Below are 19,252 nucleotides of genomic sequence, written 5' to 3' on the forward strand. Positions count from 1 at the left end.
CGGTTTGCGAACAGGGAGGACAATGGCATCGAGCCAGTCCTCAGGGACTGACGACGACTCCCAGATCCGATTATACAGACTCAGTAAATACTGAGACGTGCTCGGAGGGAGATGGCGAAGCATCTCATAATGAATACCATCGGAGCCCGCCGCCGTAGAACCGCAGAGGGCCAGGGCAGAACGAAGTTCAGAGAGAGAGAAGGGATCATTATAGGGAAGCTGAAGATGAGTGCAGAAATCTAAAGGACGAGACTCAAGGACAGGTTTACGAAGAAGGAAAGATTGGGGAAGATGAAGACCAGAGCTAACAGAAGAAAAGTGGGAACCCAGTTCGGAAGCGACCTGCAACGGGTCCGCCACAAGAGTATCATGGAGGTGAAGGACCGGTGAAACATCGGGAACGAACTTACCCGCTATCTTGCGGATACGCTTCCAGATCTGGGCCAGAGGGGTTTCGGACGTAATTGTCGAGACATAAGATGCCCAACATTCACGTTTAGCCGTACGGATGGCCCTACGGGCCACCGCACTCGCTTTCCGAAAGAAAAGAAAAGAATCGGTCGTCTGCCTACGGCGGTGCTTCTTCCAGGCTGCACGCTTACAGCGGACAGCCCGAGCACAGTCCGCATTCCACCAGGGAACGCACTTCCGTGGACCCCGAGAGGAAGAGCGAGGAATAGAGCGGAGGGCAGCGTCGAAGACAGTGTCATGAAAAAGGAGGAGAGCGCGAGAGAGGGGTAGAAGGGAGAGGTCAGAGAGAGTAGCACTGAGGGAAAATAGGGTCCAGTCCGCCTTAGCAAACTGCCACCTAGGGAAAGAGAGGGAAGGGCGAAAAGAGAAAAAGGAAACAAGGATGGGGAAATGATCACTTCCATGGAGGTCATCAAGAACCTGCCACGTGAAATCTAAGTAAAGAGAAGAAGAGCAGAGAGAAAGATCAAGACAAGAAAGGGTGCGAGTTCGAGAGTCCAAATGAGTGGGCTCACCAGAATGCAGAAGAGACAGGGAAGAAGAGAGGAGAAACGGCTCAAGGAGGCGACCCCGGGTATTCGTCAGAACGTCACCCCAAAGAGAATGACGACAATTGAAGTCACCCAGCAGGAGCACAGGCTCCGGCAAGGAGTCTAGGAGGTGTTTCAAATCAGGAAGAGAGAGCGGGACACTCGGGGGAAGATAAATGGAACAAACTGTGTACCATTTCCCCACAAAGATACGAGCAGCAGAACAATGGAGAGGCGAAGGAAAAAGTAAAGGAACAAAGGGAACATCAGCCCGAATCAAGAGAGCAGAAGAATTAGAAGCCCCAGCAATGGCTGGGGGGGGGGGAGAGAAAGGAATAGCCACGAAAACGACCAGGACGAGCACCAAGCATTGGCTCCTGGAGACAGACACAAAGGGGCGAAAACCGCGAAACCAGAAGTTGGAGTTCGAGGAAATTGGCGTAATAACCTCGAACGTTCCATTGAAGAATGGACAACGACGAGAAGAGAAAGGACAAAAACAAAGAACAAGGAAGAAACAAAGGCGAAAGACCAACAGAGCACGTTAAAGAATATCAGGGTCGGGATCAGGGTCAGCAAAGTCAGGGTTAGGGGGCATGGGTAAACTGAGCAAAGACGGAGGGAAGGAAACGGGAGAACAGATCAGAGGTGGGCGGGCAGGGTCCGGAGGAGGAGGAGGAAGAGGAGGAGACAACGGAGAGGAGCAGTCAAGGACAGCAGCAGGAAGAGGGGGAGTAGAAAGAGGGGAGCGCACCCCAGCAAGAGCAGCAACCGAAAGGGAAGCAGGGGCCAAAGAAACCTCCATAGCAGGAACAGGGGGCGCAAGCACCGAAACGGGAGGGGAAGGAGCAACAGAGCCAAAAGGAGGAGCTGAGGAAGAAAGCGAAGCCTTCTTACCCGCCGGGGAAGAGGAAGGAGAGGAGCCAGGCTTACGCTTCTGACTTAAAGAGACCGGTGTCCCAGCAACTACGTACCGGGCAACGGATTCCAGTGTCTCAACCGGAGAAGCCGAACGAGAGCACACACGACGGCCGTTAGGAGAGCGATGGACATCCGCCTGCACCGACAGGCGGCGGGGAGAGCCGATAGATGGAGGAAGAGGATGGGAAGGAGGATCGGAGGGGGACGAGGAAGAAGACACAGGAGACATGACAGACCGGGTTGAAAGAAGGGGAACCCCAGACAGAGGACCAGGAGGGGGACCCCTCGGGAAAGAACTCAAAGGAACAGAGGAGGGGGCAGTGGGAGTATCAGGGTCCAAGGCCCGGAAACGGTTGAGAGTCTGAGGAAGGGGGGAAGGACGAGGAGAGGAAGAGTGCAACACGCGAGCATAAGAGATGTTAGTATAAGGCGGGAGCCGGCGAACCTGGCGCCTCGCCTCAGGAAAAGACAAACGCTCCCGGTGCTTCAGGTTAAGGACGGCCGCCTCAAGCTTGTAATGTACACAGGCACGGGAGAACGTAGGATGGGCCTCACCGCAGTTGAGGCAGCGAGCTTGGGGAGAAGTGCACTCCGACTTAGAGTGACCTTCACTCCCACACAAAGGACAGAGAGAGACAGTCCCAGAGCAGCGGAGGGCACCATGCCCAAACCTCCAGCACTTATTACAAAGTCGAGGAGAAGGAATATACTCCTGGACAGAGCACCTAGCACCAGCAAGAATGACAGAGGATGGAAGGGTCCTACCATCAAAGGTGATCTTCACAACGCGAAGGGGTTGACGGCGACGACCACGAGGGGGACGAGTAAACGAGTCGACCTGGAGGACAGAATGGCCTTGGGCATCAAGGATATGCCGAATATCATCGTGGCAATCCTGCAGATTCCGAACACCGGTTGCAACATGGGGTGGGAGGAGAATAGTGCCAACACTGGAATTCATCTGAACGTTCTTGGAGACCCGAACAGGGATCTCGCCAAGGCAAGATAAGGCAGCCAAGCGGGAAGCCGCATCCTGAGAAGGAGCAGCAACGACACGTGTACCGAGACGAGTGGGGTTGAAAGTAACACACGCATCCACGGAATCTACAAGATGCCGATGGAGGGAGAAATCGTCAGGAGGCGCAGAATCAAGAGGGAGGAGATCGAAGTATTTGGCCCATGAAGCAGGACCAAACAAGGCCTGATACGCATCAGCACGGGAAGGAATCGAGCGAGTGCGGTTGGGGCGCGAACGGCGTTGAGAACCCCTAGAGAGAGAGGGGTCAAAAGGCGCAGTAGTCACAACGAAAGACTTAGCCACACCAGGGGACGAAGTGGTCACCACCGGGGGCTGGAGGCTCGACCCAACCTCAGAGGAGGGAGGGGAGCTGGGGGAAGAAGTCAGGACGGTCAAAGGAGGAGCAAGGTCGGGGCCCAACGCAGCGGGAGCTACAGAGCCTGGTCTTCCAATACAGGCCGACTCGGGGGCTTGGTCGCCCACCCCACGAGCCTGAGAGGGTACAACGGAAACATTCAACGACATAGAGACGAAAAGTGAAAAATTCATCCACGAATGTGCCCCCATACCCACCATGGAGCCACAATTAGAGGCAGGACACCCAACAGGAAGCTATCGCCGATCAAGCCGGGGCCCCCTAGGGGTGCATCGTGAGTATACGCCCCACAAACGTCACCTTAAGAACCGTCAGTCCGTCGAGATCGGGTTCAGCGACGAAAGGGGGATTGACAATAAAAGGTTCCCCTCGCTCGAGACGTCGGGTACTACAGTTCTACGGGTGCAAGAGTATGCCCCCTCAAGCACCCGGGCGTCAAAATAGAAGAAGTCCAAAGAAATAATCCAAAACAAGCAAAAGGTCGGCAGGAAACGACAAGCAGATAGGAGAAGAGGGGGGGGGAAAACGAAACATAAGGAAAAGGAAAAGCGATCCGGCACAATTGGAGAAGACAGCAGCAGGAGTGCAAGGCCAGAAAAGGACAGAGGACTGCCCAACGGAGCATCACACTCCGGCAGCCGTCCACCAAGCCCCCTCACGACGCCAACGGGCCGGAAGGGGAGGGGGTGATAATTCACAAATAATAACTTCATTGCTTAACAGCATTGAGGAACATTCTTACCACTCGCAAGACAACAAAAGTGAAGCCTCAGGTTGCGTGTCAATGCTTCACTCACATTACTGTGGGTAGAGACGAGACCAAAGAGCCAGAGCTCAGGCAGAGCCGCAAGCACAACTAGGCGAGTACTGTATTGCGACTCGTTGCCTGCAAACAGTCCCCATATGCCCATGCCCCAGGATCTTCACTTTTCTATGCAAGCCCTGGATGCTTACATATAATGAAAATGTTGCCCCTTACCATGCTTCTAAAGAAATGCATATCCTTTCCAGAAAGTTGGCATCATGTAATTTTTAAGGGCTATTCATTAGACTGCATAGCCATCTTTTATACTGGCATATACAACAGGTATTGAGCTAATAGTAATTTAGAACGTGAGGATAATTTTGATGTACAGTTTTAAAGTAACGACTGAACTTAGGCTGTTAAAGTAACGACTGAACGGATGAGGCTTAGAAGTAATGGCCAAGCTTACAATTGGAGTGACTTATATTTGTGCAAATAAGGTACTTAAATGGGCAAATAAATATATTCAAAAATGGGCAAATAAATAAATAGGAAATCCTCCTCTCAGAGAAAAAGACTCGCATGATCTCTATGCAAGATCACCCAAGGTTCCAATGGACAGGAACGTGATAGAGTAGGGCAATATTCTGCACCCGCACAAGAAGGATTTATTCAAACATAGGTACCTGTTTAGTCATAATGTGCTATGAAGACTCCGAAAAAAAGCCCAGTCCAGCCCAGACTAAAGAAAGTTTACTAATAAGCACTCAAATCCTTGCTAACCCCCACCGGTAATACAAGGAGCACCAGAAAAAGCTTCCAAGTCCTACCTGTTGACTACCTGGCTGCTACTAAACCTGAATCCAACAGGGAAAAGGCTGAAGGCCGAAAGTGCAGCCATCTTAGCAAAATACTGCATATGGCAGCAGACCTGCTTCTACCAAATCAAGGATTATGAACAATATGGAATGGCAAACGACTGGTTTCCACTAACAGGGGTACCAGATGCTCAAGCTCAGCCACAGCAGGCAAGGAAGAGGTCTGGGAGCAGAGGCCAGAGTTACTGGCTGACCTTACCTTGAGGTGCTTCCGGGGCTTAGCGTCCCCGCGGCCCGGTCGTCGACCTTGGCCTCTTAACCAAACCTTGGAACGAGGAAAGGTGAGGGTTGCCTATAACCAAAACAAACTACAAAAATGAATACAGTATAGTCACACAAAACTTGGACAAAGTTAGCCTTGTGTGTTAAACAAACAACTTTCCCACATATGAAACCAACCAAGTACTGTATACCTCCTTAGCTGCTTAATAAACTGCTTAGCACAAACCATCCAGTCTAGGAGCAAAGCATCTACGAAAAGTAGATGCAGTCTGAACTCCGAGAGGAACAACACATTGCTGATGACCACAACAAAACAGTCTGAATCACCAGCCATTTACGTCATGACACAAATCCTCTCATACACGAGATGCATTCTAATAAAATGTGCTGCCTTTTTAAGTACACAGCATGAGCCCAATGTACAGTGAAACCAAGACACTTAAGAACAAAAACAAGGCATTTGGCCAAATTTAGCCTCAAGTGTGCCCAACCATCATGGGAACACGCCAGGAAAAACATAATGGGGCTTGAAGCAGGGGTGGAGGGAGCCGGTCGGCCGAGCGGACAGCACGCGGGACTTGTGATCCTGTGGTCCTGGGTTCGATCCCAGGCACCGGCGAGAAACAATGGGCAGAGTTTCTTTCACCCTATGCCCCTGTTACCTAGCAGTAAAATAGGTACCTTGGTGTTAGCTGTCACGGGCTGCTTCCTGGGGGTGGAGGCCTGGTCGAGGACCGGGCCGCGGGGACACTAAAAAGCCCCGAAATCATCTCAAGATAACCTCAAGGGGTACCTGGCCTTGGTGCGGGTCATGCAATATGGTGGCAGTCATGGGTAGCAGCCAGTGCCAGCATTCATCAAGCATTTACATATCCACTTACAAAACCTGTGCATCTTTCCTCAATCTTGGCAGCTTTGTTTACATTTACTTAGGAGTTCATGAGCTCCGAAGCACTACGAGGTTGTTTATGACAAAAATAACCTTTGATTGTGATTGAGGAAAGATGACAAGGTTACACCAGTGGTTGCATAAATGCTTGATGAGTAGTAGCCCTGGTGAGCAGCTGGTGATTTGTGATTTGTGAAAGCATTATGTGTGATGTTAAGTATGGCTTTTGAAAGGCTCGAATTATGGTACAAGTTAACTTTCTAGTCACTCTAGGGTTGACTGAGTTAGAATTGAAAAGATCTGTGTTGCACTGGTGCAGAATGACACTCTACTCTACCAGAGGGGCCTGACGGCTGAGTGGACAGCGCTTGGGATTCGTAGTCCTAAGGTTTCGAGTTCGATTCCCAACGGAGGCGGAAACAAATGGAATAGAATAGCTCAGAAATGGGTAGAGATATATCAATAAAAATGAAGTAAAACACAAGTGCTTATGACAATTAACTGCCCGAGATGGGATAGAGGAGGCAGTGTACTGCTCGCATATACCTGTACGTTATTTTTACGAATAATGGATGTCTATAGTTTAAACTATGGAATGTTAGGCAACACTGTAAGGTCAGCAAAGTTACAAAAATCTTTCCAAGTACTGTACTACAATACCTTGTATCAGAGAAGTCAAACTATTGCCATATTCATAATTCATATTTGAATGATAACCAATTTTTGTATATAGCAAATTATCCAATACTATGTACCATAACCATAAATATCTGAACCTTATTTTTGCATGGTATCACGGATATTAAACCACCATCATGAAGCATATTACAAAAACCATCTCTTAATAATGCCTTAAAAACCCATATGTAAAAGCTTATTAAATATTTCTTTTTTTGTTTATCTACAGTACAAGATATGAGCAGTAGAAAAATACTTACAAAATTAATCCATTAACTCTGCCTTTTGCAGAATTCTCCGATCTTCATCAACTTCCGACAAAAATTCATCATTGGTGAAGTCGGTAACATCGGTGTCCTTTGGTATAACTGTATCACTTGTACAATGTGAAGATAGATTACCCTCATCACTATCACAATCCAGACTAGATATATCGGCATCACAAGAGGGTGATGGTGAAGTCTCTCTCTCTATCACCATCAGAGGAACAATTTCATTTGGGTTTGCTGTGGGCAAGTGTGTTTCCACTGCGTCCTGAGAATGGCTTCCATCGTCAATGCTTCCATAATGATGATCCGCATTAGTGTTGCGTCGTGCCAAGACGTTTCTCTGATGCATGGCCCGGCCGGCCGAGACATCTTGAAGTTTCTTGTAGAACTTCTCCTTCTCATCATTATAGCAAAAGATATACTCAAGGGAATTGAATATTGCCATAAACATCAAAAAGAACCCAGTAATGACAAGCACCTGAAAATTGCACAAAACTTAACAAAATAGATTTTGTTCATTTTAATTTGTAACACTTTATATATACACCTATTAGTTACTGCATCTTTATTTAAACCTACATGAAATCTCTCAATTATCAAGTACTGTACATTTATTTCCACACTATATGGGTTACACAGTACTGTTGTTAGATGACACGAGCCAAAATATAAGTTGAAGTATTGAGCAGCGTCAAACTTCTGAACTGTGTCATAAACATCAGCAGGAAACTTCAAAACTGAGCCCCAAAATTAAAATAAATTAAAAATAAAAATAAAAACCACTTCTCATGACACCTTTTGACACCGACACGTAACATAAACGTCAGAGATGCTCTGCAACACAAAATGGGTTCTAATTAATTATTTAACATGTAAACTGCGTGTTGATGTGAATGAAATTTGAACCAAAGAGCCTAACACTGCACAAAAATACTGTACAATAAAATCTTGTACTGCCCACTGCTTAAGAAGAACTTATAGAGTGTGTTTACCTGTTCTATGTGTTGCACAGTGGAACCTCAAAATTCGGAACAACTCTATGATATACGGTTACAACTTTCTCTTTATTTAAATCACGTGGATTTCTCCTGGGACAATGGGATCTTTTGGGAAAGCTGGATACAAAGAGCTTTGTTTTCGATGTAAAAATTTAGCCAATATGGGTTCCAATGGAAATTCAAGTAAAATTTCTGGCAATTCTAGTGGCTATCTTTTTAAGATGGTACATAGTTGAGAGACATGTATACTCAATATAACCAAATACTGAACAATAATAATAAAGTGCAGAATGTAATTAAATGGCTATTTCTGGCAGGGCCCTCAGTCATTCCTTGGTGCTCACCTGCAGTTTCAATTAAGGCCATGAAAGGCCCCAGACCCACACAGACCTTCAGGAACCCAAGTCCATAATCTGGCTCTACTTGGTAAGGGGAAGGAACCAACCAGAAAGATTCGTGAAACCAAAAAACCTATTGCTTGAGAAAAAGAAAGAAAAAATTTGAGGAAAACTAAGAAACAACCCTTGCCAGACGGCTGTCTAAGGGTGAAAACTGCAGGCATCTACCACTGCCAAACACTTGAGATGCATCATCCATTGATGAGATAGTGCGGCATTCCTTTTTACCTTTGGTTCTATCTGTCCCCTTCTACCTTCTCTTGGTCATTTTGTAGCATGGGTAAGTTATCTCCTATTTTTTGTTGGTATTCTTCACCTGGTGACTGCAGTTATTTTTGCCATAAGGAGTGAATATTACAAAAATAAGCTGCAGAATGTAAAGAAATGTTCTATTCTAAACTGGTTATTGTTTGTGCCCATATCCTGCCTGGAAGTGATTAACACTTTCCTGGATTTTCCACTTGGAATTACGGGCGTTTTGCTTAACCGCTTGTCGGATCACGACGTAAATTTACGGACCGTGTTTTATATTGGGTATTTACTACTCGATCGACTTGGGGTTTGTATGAATATGTTTGCCAATAAATTTTCGTTTTCTCTAATAGGCACAGTGCCTATTTGAGAAAACCGCAATGTATTGTAACTTAGAGGAGAGACTATTGAGTTGGTGACACAACGAGGGTAATCGCCCACTTCACACACTCTTGTGTTGGTCGCGATCATGATTCTACATTTATATGCATATGTCTGTGTAGAGAATTTTATTCCGAACACTATACAAACAAAAAAACCGGTGTGAATCAAGTATAAACTTGAAAAAACATGAGCAAAGTAAAAACTTTTTACGCTCACGGGTACAAACACGCGTAAGATTCGCGTAAGATTTTATTCGCCGCAAATTTATTTGACGCTCTGTTGGCCAATTCTACCCATGTTCTTATAGAACTTTCTATTGCGAACACATTGCTATAAAAATGAAATACGTAGCTCAAGAAATATTGTCAGGACAGTGAAATAAGTATAAACTTTCAAAGCGCTGCATCACAACAGTGTCGTCGCTGCTGAAATCACGGCTAACGCTTCGCCCAGTTCTCACACTCGTGCGGAACATAATTAGACATTGATAGGCATATGTCTGGGTGGGGAATTTTATTGCGAGTTCAGTGATATCAAAATAAGCGCTGTAGGATGACTGTGAGGCTGGCAACAAACAAAAGAGTATGAACATTTACTTCCTGTTTGGGTGTCACGGCGAGTCATCTTCGTGTTTATTTACTTCGTGGTGGGATAGCAAATGCTTTGGTGACATTTTATGCATATGATCTTGTAGAGAATTTTATTGCCAACGCATTGATACCAAAATGAAAAACGTAGCTCGAGAATTGATGTTAGGAGCGTGAAAAGATTATACACTTTTTTGTGTTTACGCTTGAGCGCCCAGAACGCCGCGCGCACAACCCGCTTTATTTTCAGCAAGTGCCGCGCGCACTAAAGTGTTAAGTAGTAAGGTCTTGATGAGCCCTGAAGACTAAACCACACACCAGAAGATGAGATGACGACAATGCTTCGATCCATCCTGGACCATTATCAAATAGATTGTGGTAATGGTCCAGATGGACTGAAACATCGTCGTCTCATCTTCTGGCATATGGTTTAGTCTTCATATCTATAGCCATGTTACTGTGACTCATCATCTGCTTAATGAGCCCTGACTGGTGTATACAATGTCCTTGAGGGGGCGAGTTATTGCCTGAGGGAGCGAATGAATACCCTGTGCTCAGAAACCAACGTGACTTTCCGGGAATATTTACTACTACTGTAATGGCAAAAAAGAGAGCAAATAATCCAAGTAATTTGTCTACATTTCTACACTCTGAAAGCTTCACACCTTGAAATATTGTGCCTGTAGAAAAATATTTTTTGGTAATACAGTATAACATTTGTTATATTGCAGTTCAGATTTCTGAGGTTCCACTCTACTAAGAAAATCATAAAGTACCTGTAGAGTAATAATGTAATGCTAATGAGAACCTACCTTGAGCCAGCGTTCTGGCAGAGGTTCAAAAGGCTCAAATCTCAGCTCTGGTGGATGACACAACGTGCTGCGATTCACATGAACCACTTCACCTCGCACGGCCTTCTCTACCAATCTATCGGAAATTGTACGCTAATTACACGTCAACCACAATGCTTAATTTATAAGCGCAAAATATTACTAATACATAGGAAACAAAATGAAAATAATCCCCCCATACTGTACTGTGATACTGGTTCAAACCTTTCAAGTCAGTTTAGAGGAATTTGGTGAAATGTATTTGATAAAAGTTAATTATTAGTCACCATTAAAGTTTTTTAATTAATACCCATCTTCCTTCTTGTCATGCTTGAGTCTATGGCCTCATGAAGATGCAGGTTTCAAGGATTCTTCTTTTATCAAGTTTACCAATTCCTGTTACTATTTTGTATGTAATGAGCATATCACCTCTTTCTTCCATCTTCTAGCTTTGGTATATTTAACACCTTTATTCTTTGCACAGGAGCAATCGAAGGTACTCTACTCAGACATGTATTTAAAATACCAAGCGTTTAGCATTTATATGAATTATATATGAACAAAAATTTTCTGTAATTTCCCTGAAATTTGCAATAACATTAAAAGTGAATAAAGCCAAGAATATAGGTTCCACATTCCAGTAATGAACTTGCAAGTTACAACAACATATTATATATATATATCAATCTCGCACCTTTTTCTCTCCTGTAGCTGAGATGGTGTCATGGAAGTGCCATGAAGAACTAGCTGCCAAGACACCAGTCGACCATTTAGGTGCTGGTGACGAGTCTGCATAACAGTTACCTGGTAGGTACCAACGGGATTCTCCCCCCAACACCGCACAGTACCAAGTGGCCAGTCCACAAGGCCCTTGGTAGAACTGGAAAAGGGTTTTCTCCATACAGTATATTCATATAACATATTACACAGCAAGTCACACTCAAAATATGCAGGTGAGGAGTCACAATAACGTGGCTAAAGTATGTTGACAAGACCACACACTAGAAGGTGAAGGGACGACGACGTTTCGGTCCGTCCTGGACCATTCTCAAGTCAATTGTGAGAATGGTCGACTTGAGAATGGTCCAGGACGGACCGTAAATGTCGTCGTCCCTTCACCTTCTAGTGTGTGGTCTGGTCAACATACTCAAAATACTTAAATACAATACAGTAGTTACATAGTTCTGAATACAAACGGGACTGTTTACACAATGCACAACAGAAAAATTATGGTGGATACAAGACTTCCAAAATTAAAATGTAAAGTGGCTTACTTGTCAGCCTCCCTAGGAGCAGCAAGTGTTGACCTAGTACCACTGGGGCACACCAGGACGATATTTAGGCTACCTCGATAATCATGTTCTACAGTTACTCGTACCTGTACACATGAATAAAAAATATGACCTTAGCTCCTCTGCTAGTATATACACCATACTAATAAAACAAAACAATAAAAGCTTAAATACCAATAAAAATACACAACAAATTTAACAATTAAAATGAAAATACAACACAGTGTCCTATGTGTGTTGTCTACATGTACTGTACATGTGTCTTGTGTGTATACGTCCTCTACATGTACATGTGTCTTGCGTGTATGTGTCCTCTACATGTACTCCACCGCAAATGTAAAAGTTGAGTGTTATTTACCATTTTTCCTCACACTAGCTTGGCACCTTTTCCTTCACAGCTTCATACCCTTAACTCTCACCGTCAACTCAACTGGCCCAAGCCAGTTTTTCTATAACTATTTCAGCCACTTGTATTCATCAAAGAACTACAGAATACAAAAAATAGTATACTAGAGAATTCTGTAAACTGACTTTGTTGTTACACTTAACAATCACCTGTCACAGCACTAAATCTGGAACACTTAAAAGATAAAAAAAATTGCCAATTATCTAGTCAATATAAAAAAAATATATAACTAAAAAAACTTATGATGCCTTCAAAGCATTAATTGCAATTATCTCAATGTTTCATAGATGAAATTCATATCAAAAGTTATTATCTATTGTAAGTGCAATTTGAAAACCGATTTAATGCCTTACTTGTACAAATTCTAAAATGTTGAGAGCGTATCCTTCCAGCGCTTGTTCATCAACCGTGTGCTTGACCATAACTTCCCCGAGTCTCTCTGACGGCATAGGAAGCTGGACTACCATTTTCTCTGAAGTATAAGTGGTTGAGAAAGGCACCGATTCCCAGATAGTTGCTGCGGAAACCATTGCTGCAGCATCAATAAGACCAAAACCATGTTGATGAGAGTGGTGGAGCCCAGCACCATTCTTAGCCCAATCTGAGTTTGTGGTGTCAATCTGATGAAGAAAAATAGCATAGAACATTAATACTTTTAGTATAATACTATCAATAATATTAAACCATCACAAAGGCATCTATGTAGATGATTTTCCATGCACTTGTTATTGCTGATCTTTGGCAATTTATTTGTTGACTGGGTCAAAATGACATGCATACTTGGTGGAGCACCATATCACAGTAAAATAAAACCTCCACCTGGGAGCTCCCCCTCATGAGGACGTCACAGCAGATTTTCCCCAGATCCTCTATCACAAAACAAATCTGCAGGCGAGGAGTCACAATAATGTGGCTGAAATATGTTGACCAAACCACACACTAGAAAGTGAAGGGACGACGACATTTCGGTCCGTCCTGGACCATTCTCAAGTCAATTGTTAAAGCGATAATCAACACAAATTTACGACACTGCAGCACAAAAGGAAACAAATCTTTCACTCTTTCAGGCTCTCTTACCCTTCCATCACTATTTCATATACTGCTGCACACACTCTCCTTCCAAGACACTGGTCCTCACTCTCTGCCACACGATCCCCTTCTTTCACCTTCGTACACTCTTCTTGTTTAACAATTCTCAGACATCCCTCTAACACATCCATACGACAACCGTGGTGTATTACACTTCACTCACTCAACATTTCATTACCTAATTGTTTTCACTCACAAATCTATCACATATTCGTTACTATAACTGTCCCACAGTCTATATACCATTACTATCCCTCTCCCAAATATTATATACCACTACTATACCTATGTGAAAGTCCACTGGAGCCCTGAGGCGACTTGAACCAGCGATCGAGGGACTCTACTTACCACTGTACCTCCTCAACTTGCTCAAAGTTATATAACCAGGATTCTACTGAAACCCCCAGGAAGTCTGGAGGCTCCTGCTATAGCCTGTCTAAATTTGACATATAACCCCCCCCCTCCCCAAGCACTCAGGTGCAGCTAAAGTAGTTCATCCACCATATGATCCAACTTCATATACACAAAGAAATCACAATAAGGCGATTTCTTAACATTAACGTAAAACTTTATTCAATTATTGCTGCACTCTGGATAAATATCTTCAGGAGGATATTAAATCAAATCAAATATTTATTGATATAAGTGGTCTACTAAATGGTTGCAGTTGGAATTATTCTAATATATTCCATAATATACTCAATAACATTAACTATTCCAACACCATAACGTTATACCAACCTTTCTGGAGGTGAGCGCAATGAGATACTGAACGTCCCTCCAAGACAGACAAGGCTGAACCTCAAAAGCCAGAGCAATTACGGCAGCAGCTAAAGGAGCAGCGGCAGAAGTGCCGGAGTGGTGTTTGGTGCACCCAGATGGGCTGATCTCACTCCAGTCAGTTGTTACCTTATGTAAATATGAAAATAATGAGAAATAAGGACCAATGTAATTCATTAAATAATATAATCCAGTTAAATGCAATCACAAACTCAGAATTCCCCCCACTGAAGTATATGCTTTGAGCTTGTAAATAGTTCCTTTCTGAGCAAGCAATGTTGCCACTCAGAGGTACTCAATTTATTCACATTGAATTCCATTTGCCACATGGTATTCCAAGAACTTATTTAATCTAGGTCAATTTGAAGGGCATGACAATCGTCTACATCTCCTATCTTCCTCTAGAAGCTTAGCATAATCAGCAAACATGTTCGTATAATTCTGTGTTCCTTCTGGCAGATTATTTATGAAGACGATTAACATTACTGGGGCAAGAACTGAACCCTGTGGTACTCCTCCAGTCAGATACATTGCCTCTGATTACCATTTTCATTTATCTGTCTAATATGTCGTCCTGCCTGGCTACATGACCATGTTCAATGACCACAGATGATCACACACACCAGGCAGAATGATATTTTCAGATAGCAAAACTATATTGCCACAGACATTCAGACTCTAATAATGTAAAGTGTACTTACAATGTCACGACCATTACTCCCAGAGCTTGGTGTTACTGCCAACATTGCTGCACATTCCTCTGCATAGTATGGCATTCGACCCTTGAAGTCTACAGCCCCTATTGTAACCGTGTAGACTGAGTTGGCATAACCATCAAAATTACCTGAAACAATGTTTAAAAAAAATACAACTCAAGACTATCATAATGCAAAGGATGGAAATTATGATCAACAAATTACCACCATTATTAGTTTCTCATGTACACAAGTTGGAAAGGAATTACCTCTAAGGAAGCAGTATAGAAAATGCAGGCCAATGAAGTTAAACAAATTTACCCGAGGACCACCATTTTTCTAATGACCTCGATGGTGACCAGAAGCTGTTGACTTGTCAAAGGTTCCCCTCGTATTTCCTAACAATTTTTTGTAAGTGGATTTTGAACTGAAGTAATGACCAGGCCTCATCAGAGACTGGGTCACAGGTACGTTGATTCTCGGAATCAACAGATAATAGACAGGTTGACATTTATGGCTTTGACAGGTAGGTCCATCTGGTTTATAACCCAAAGGGTTGTAAACCAAATGGGTTTATCTTATCTCCTGTTTTCTGTCCTACACTATGTCTTACTGGGCTTGAAGCTGTTGGCCCATGTATGTATTACACTTGACCCATCTAAGTCACAATATCTTACACACCATACAGAACATCACGAAGAACCAGCACAATCATTCATAACAGTATAAGACTGGATATACAGGGCTTCTCAGGAGTTGTCATATACAGTACTCTATAAGCAAAACATTTTTCACAAATGGCTGCCATCTAGCCTTGTTCTCTATCACATGTAACAGAAGAACATAAAAATAACAGGAACTGCCAAGGACTTGTTGACCCATGTGAGGCAGCTCTTATTTATATGAGCCAAAACTCATTTGTATACATGTCTAACCTTTGCTTAATGCTGATCTAACACTATTAGGGTAAAGCAAAGGTAAAGATGTTTTTTTTTATACTCTCTGGATGTCCCATAATCATATAATTATAAAATATTATTTTATTAAAAATCATTATAAAGTAATTGTGGTCTATGTTATGAATCAAGCAATAAAAAAAAGTTGTCTTTTTTTCCTGTTGAATGTATTTATCAATAAAATTTCATATGGCACAAGCAAAATTTTATTTCAAAAGTGCAGCCCGGAGAACAAATTTTGAGAGCCACTGCCCTAGGCACTAAAGTAACAATTCACCTAACTTACAATTATCCTTGTTCCTTCCACCATTACCCGAGGCAACAACATAAATGGCCCCGTAACCCTTCCTGCCGTAAGTGATACCGTGCACCAGTGCACGCGAGGCCAAGTGATGAGGACCGTCTACTGTCTTCCCATCATCGTCAGGGCCCCAGCTGCCACGAGGAAAAGGGTCAACTTTATGTATACAGCATGTATTATATATTACCATCATCAACTCAAAATGTATTATTTATGTGCCTGAATTTACCCAAGTGTCACCATCTCTCTAGTGGCCTCAATCGGGACAGGAAGCTAGTGGCTTGTTAAAGGTCTCCTCCATTGTTCCCGAGGATTTTTTACAAGAGATTTTAAATTGAAGCAAGTAATGTCTTGGTGCATTCACATACATACAAACTCGCACGCATCCACCCATGTCTACCACAACACACACACACACATACAATATATACAGTATATTTGACTTCTATCCAGAGTCTCCCCAAGGTCAAACTATTGACCCTCTCCCAATGCAACCCCACAATGGTTGATTAAATCCTGGGTACCTATTTACTGCTGGGTGAACAGATGCATTAGGTAACTGGAAACATGCCCAACAATTTCTATCCTGCCCAGGATTTAAACATGGGTTTCCCACTTGTGAGTCGAGAACAAACCCAACTTTACTAATGAGCAGCAGTACATTTAAAATTTGTAAAAGTATTTGTGTAAGGTCAGGTATCGCAGGCATTCCTATTTGAATTGCACCATAGTATAGCTACAATTAGTATTAATTGTATAATAAATATTAGTATTAATACTGAAATGAGGGTGTATAAATTGCCAGACTAAATTTATGGGTTACAGTGGATGAGTGTCCTGAACAATGACAAAACCGATGTGTGTGTGTAGTTCTAAGGACATTAGATTGCATATTAAAAATACTGTTTTACACACAGTATGCTCACTTATTTGTTTGGTCAAAAATATATTAATTTCAGAAGTAAAAAAATTAAAGACACTGAATACTGTTCAATACCACAATAAACTACGATTTTGTTGCATATTATGGGACAGAAGCCAAAAAACAGAAGATTTTTATATAATCACTCATATAACAAATTCAACTTATCTTACCTACAGGAATATACATCATTAACTTCTAGCCCTTGAATAAATGCAGCAGCTTCCATGGTATCCGTCATGCGTCCTCCAAGCACTCGAATTCCAGAGATATTTGCTCGGTATGCAACACCAACACCACAAACACTATTTGCAACAGCAGCAATCTCTCCAGCACATCTTGTACCATGTTCATTTCGTTCTAAAATTAGAAATGTAAGTATATTACATATGCTAAACATATCCTTTAGCTGGAAGAAAGGGGGGACCTCAGTCTCGGTGAAAAGCCCAAACAGTGCATTAGAGGGGGGATTTTCGGGTCCCCTCCAATGCAGTTTCCATGTTCTTTTGTCCTATCACCCCTCTTCTCTTTGTGTTCTATTGTGCTTTATTAGGTATTAAAAGATTACAGGTTATACACTGGTGAATACAATAGAAGGTTAGAAGTTGTGGACCTCTTGGAGCTCTCTTGAACAGTTTTAACATACAAGTGATCTAAACTAACACTATTCTAATTTATAAATATAATATAGCACCCCAGTTCCCGTGCAACTGAGTACCTGTACTCATAAAGCAGTAAGAGATACCATTTGTCTCTGTTCTGTACGCATTGAGGTACGTGCCTCCATTTTTTACCGGAGAGGGGTCAGGATCATCAGAATTGAGGTCATACGAGCCGGCAGGATTATAGTTGTCGCGTAGATCTGGGTGTTGCCACTCCAAGCCATCATCAATGACACACACAGTGACACCTCGGCCAGTAATACCACTCTCCCACGCACTTACCACATTGATATCATACTGGCCCGCCACTCCATTTTTCTGCAACACAAGCATTGGAAAATGTAATAAATTTCAGAATGCTATTCTGGCATATAGATACTATATACAGTACTATACACAGTGCATATTACATACATACAACATATTATAATTATAATAATAATAATAATAATAATCAAACTAACATGGCCATCAATGCACACAGTAATAATAAGATTTATAATTTTATTAGCAACTGCCAATGAAATGTTAAATTCTGGCAATTTATAAGTAGAATCCTATGCAGTACTGTACAGTACTTAATATAGATTGAGCTAAATACAGTATCATTTATTACCCTTGAGGACCATTGCTGAAATAAGGATAATTTAATCCTTAATAAATAAATACTGTAAATATATTATATAATCATTATATATTATAAAAATCTTACCAAATGCCACTGCTCTTCATATAAAGGATCAAGAAATTCTACTTTGCTTCTCTTCTGCCGCGGTCTAAGAACTTCTTGTTTAGCATATTTAATACAGGGATGGTTACTAAAATAGTGCTCCATACATGCCTCAGTTTTGAGGAAATCAACTTCACTATTCGTGACGGGTTTCCTGTAATCACCAAACAAAGCAGATCTATTGCTGGTGATCACACTTTGTACTCTTCTGTTTTGTCTAACCTTCCATTTTCTTTTGCTTTGCGAGTAAAAACGGAAATAAGGATGAGCAATAATATACATATTTTTGAAGAAAGTCAATTTTCTTACGAGAATGAGTTGCAATGGTATATCACAAAAACAACTGTTTTGTTGAAGGGGGTAAATTTTTTCACTACATTCTTGGTCACTGTCTTTATTTAAACTACTTAAAAAATTCTGGGATTGATTGTATCTAAATTTTGCATAAATTTCATTACTGCTATCGTTTTTCAATTGAAGAATTATTTTCCTAAAATTGTCGATCACTTCTCTGACATGACATTCTTCACGGATTTCTACCACCCAAGCAAGAGAGTGCACGCGAGATTCCCGGAAGAAGTGTAGATCTCCTCGATGATGGAGTTCCGAAGGGTCCACTCTGTTCTTGGCAGATACCAAGGTTGTGAAATTGATCATGAGGGCACAAAGTAACGTGCACCAAGGCGGTTTCAACTGGCAAAAAGGATGGTGAATGCCAATGTACATAGTGAGATGTTTTTCTCTGTGTTCTTGCCATGCTGTGGATGTCTCCATCATCAGATCTGTAAAGTAAGTTCAAGTAATTAATACCATTAGTTATTAATAATACAGCTGTAGTAATTTTTAATAAAAATAAAATTGAAAATTAGTTTCCTTCTATTTCTAATTACAGTATTACATATGATAATTAGCATTGTTATGAACACTATACAAAACTACATACATGTAAATATGTTTTTTGAGTGTTGAAAAA

General features: G+C 42.3%; 1 protein-coding gene across 2 annotated transcripts in view; it reads right to left on the reverse strand.

Moving 5' to 3' along the window:
• Window positions 1–19,252, reverse strand: part of LOC123774371 (proprotein convertase subtilisin/kexin type 7) — a 31,742-nt gene that overhangs the window by 10,486 nt on the left and 2,004 nt on the right. Inside the window, exons 2-12 of one of the 2 annotated variants that reach the window (XM_069307899.1) lie at window positions 18,262–19,061; window positions 17,669–17,867; window positions 17,061–17,247; window positions 15,951–16,099; window positions 14,715–14,857; window positions 13,975–14,142; window positions 12,498–12,764; window positions 11,721–11,824; window positions 11,141–11,326; window positions 10,429–10,543; window positions 6,989–7,475 (exon numbers count right to left, since the gene is read on the reverse strand). In XM_069307899.1, the coding sequence (XP_069164000.1) occupies window positions 6,993–7,475; window positions 10,429–10,543; window positions 11,141–11,326; window positions 11,721–11,824; window positions 12,498–12,764; window positions 13,975–14,142; window positions 14,715–14,857; window positions 15,951–16,099; window positions 17,061–17,247; window positions 17,669–17,867; window positions 18,262–19,056 (2,796 nt within the window). In that variant the 5' untranslated portion in view covers window positions 19,057–19,061 and the 3' untranslated portion in view covers window positions 6,989–6,992. Of the gene's footprint in view, window positions 1–6,917; window positions 7,476–10,428; window positions 10,544–11,140; window positions 11,327–11,720; window positions 11,825–12,497; window positions 12,765–13,974; window positions 14,143–14,714; window positions 14,858–15,950; window positions 16,100–17,060; window positions 17,248–17,668; window positions 17,868–18,261; window positions 19,062–19,252 lie in introns of those variants that run through there. The other variant, XM_045768563.2, reaches the window with a different exon arrangement.

This window comes from Procambarus clarkii, chromosome 61 (assembly GCF_040958095.1).
Source record: "Procambarus clarkii isolate CNS0578487 chromosome 61, FALCON_Pclarkii_2.0, whole genome shotgun sequence".
Taxonomy (NCBI): Eukaryota; Metazoa; Arthropoda; class Malacostraca; order Decapoda; family Cambaridae; genus Procambarus; species Procambarus clarkii.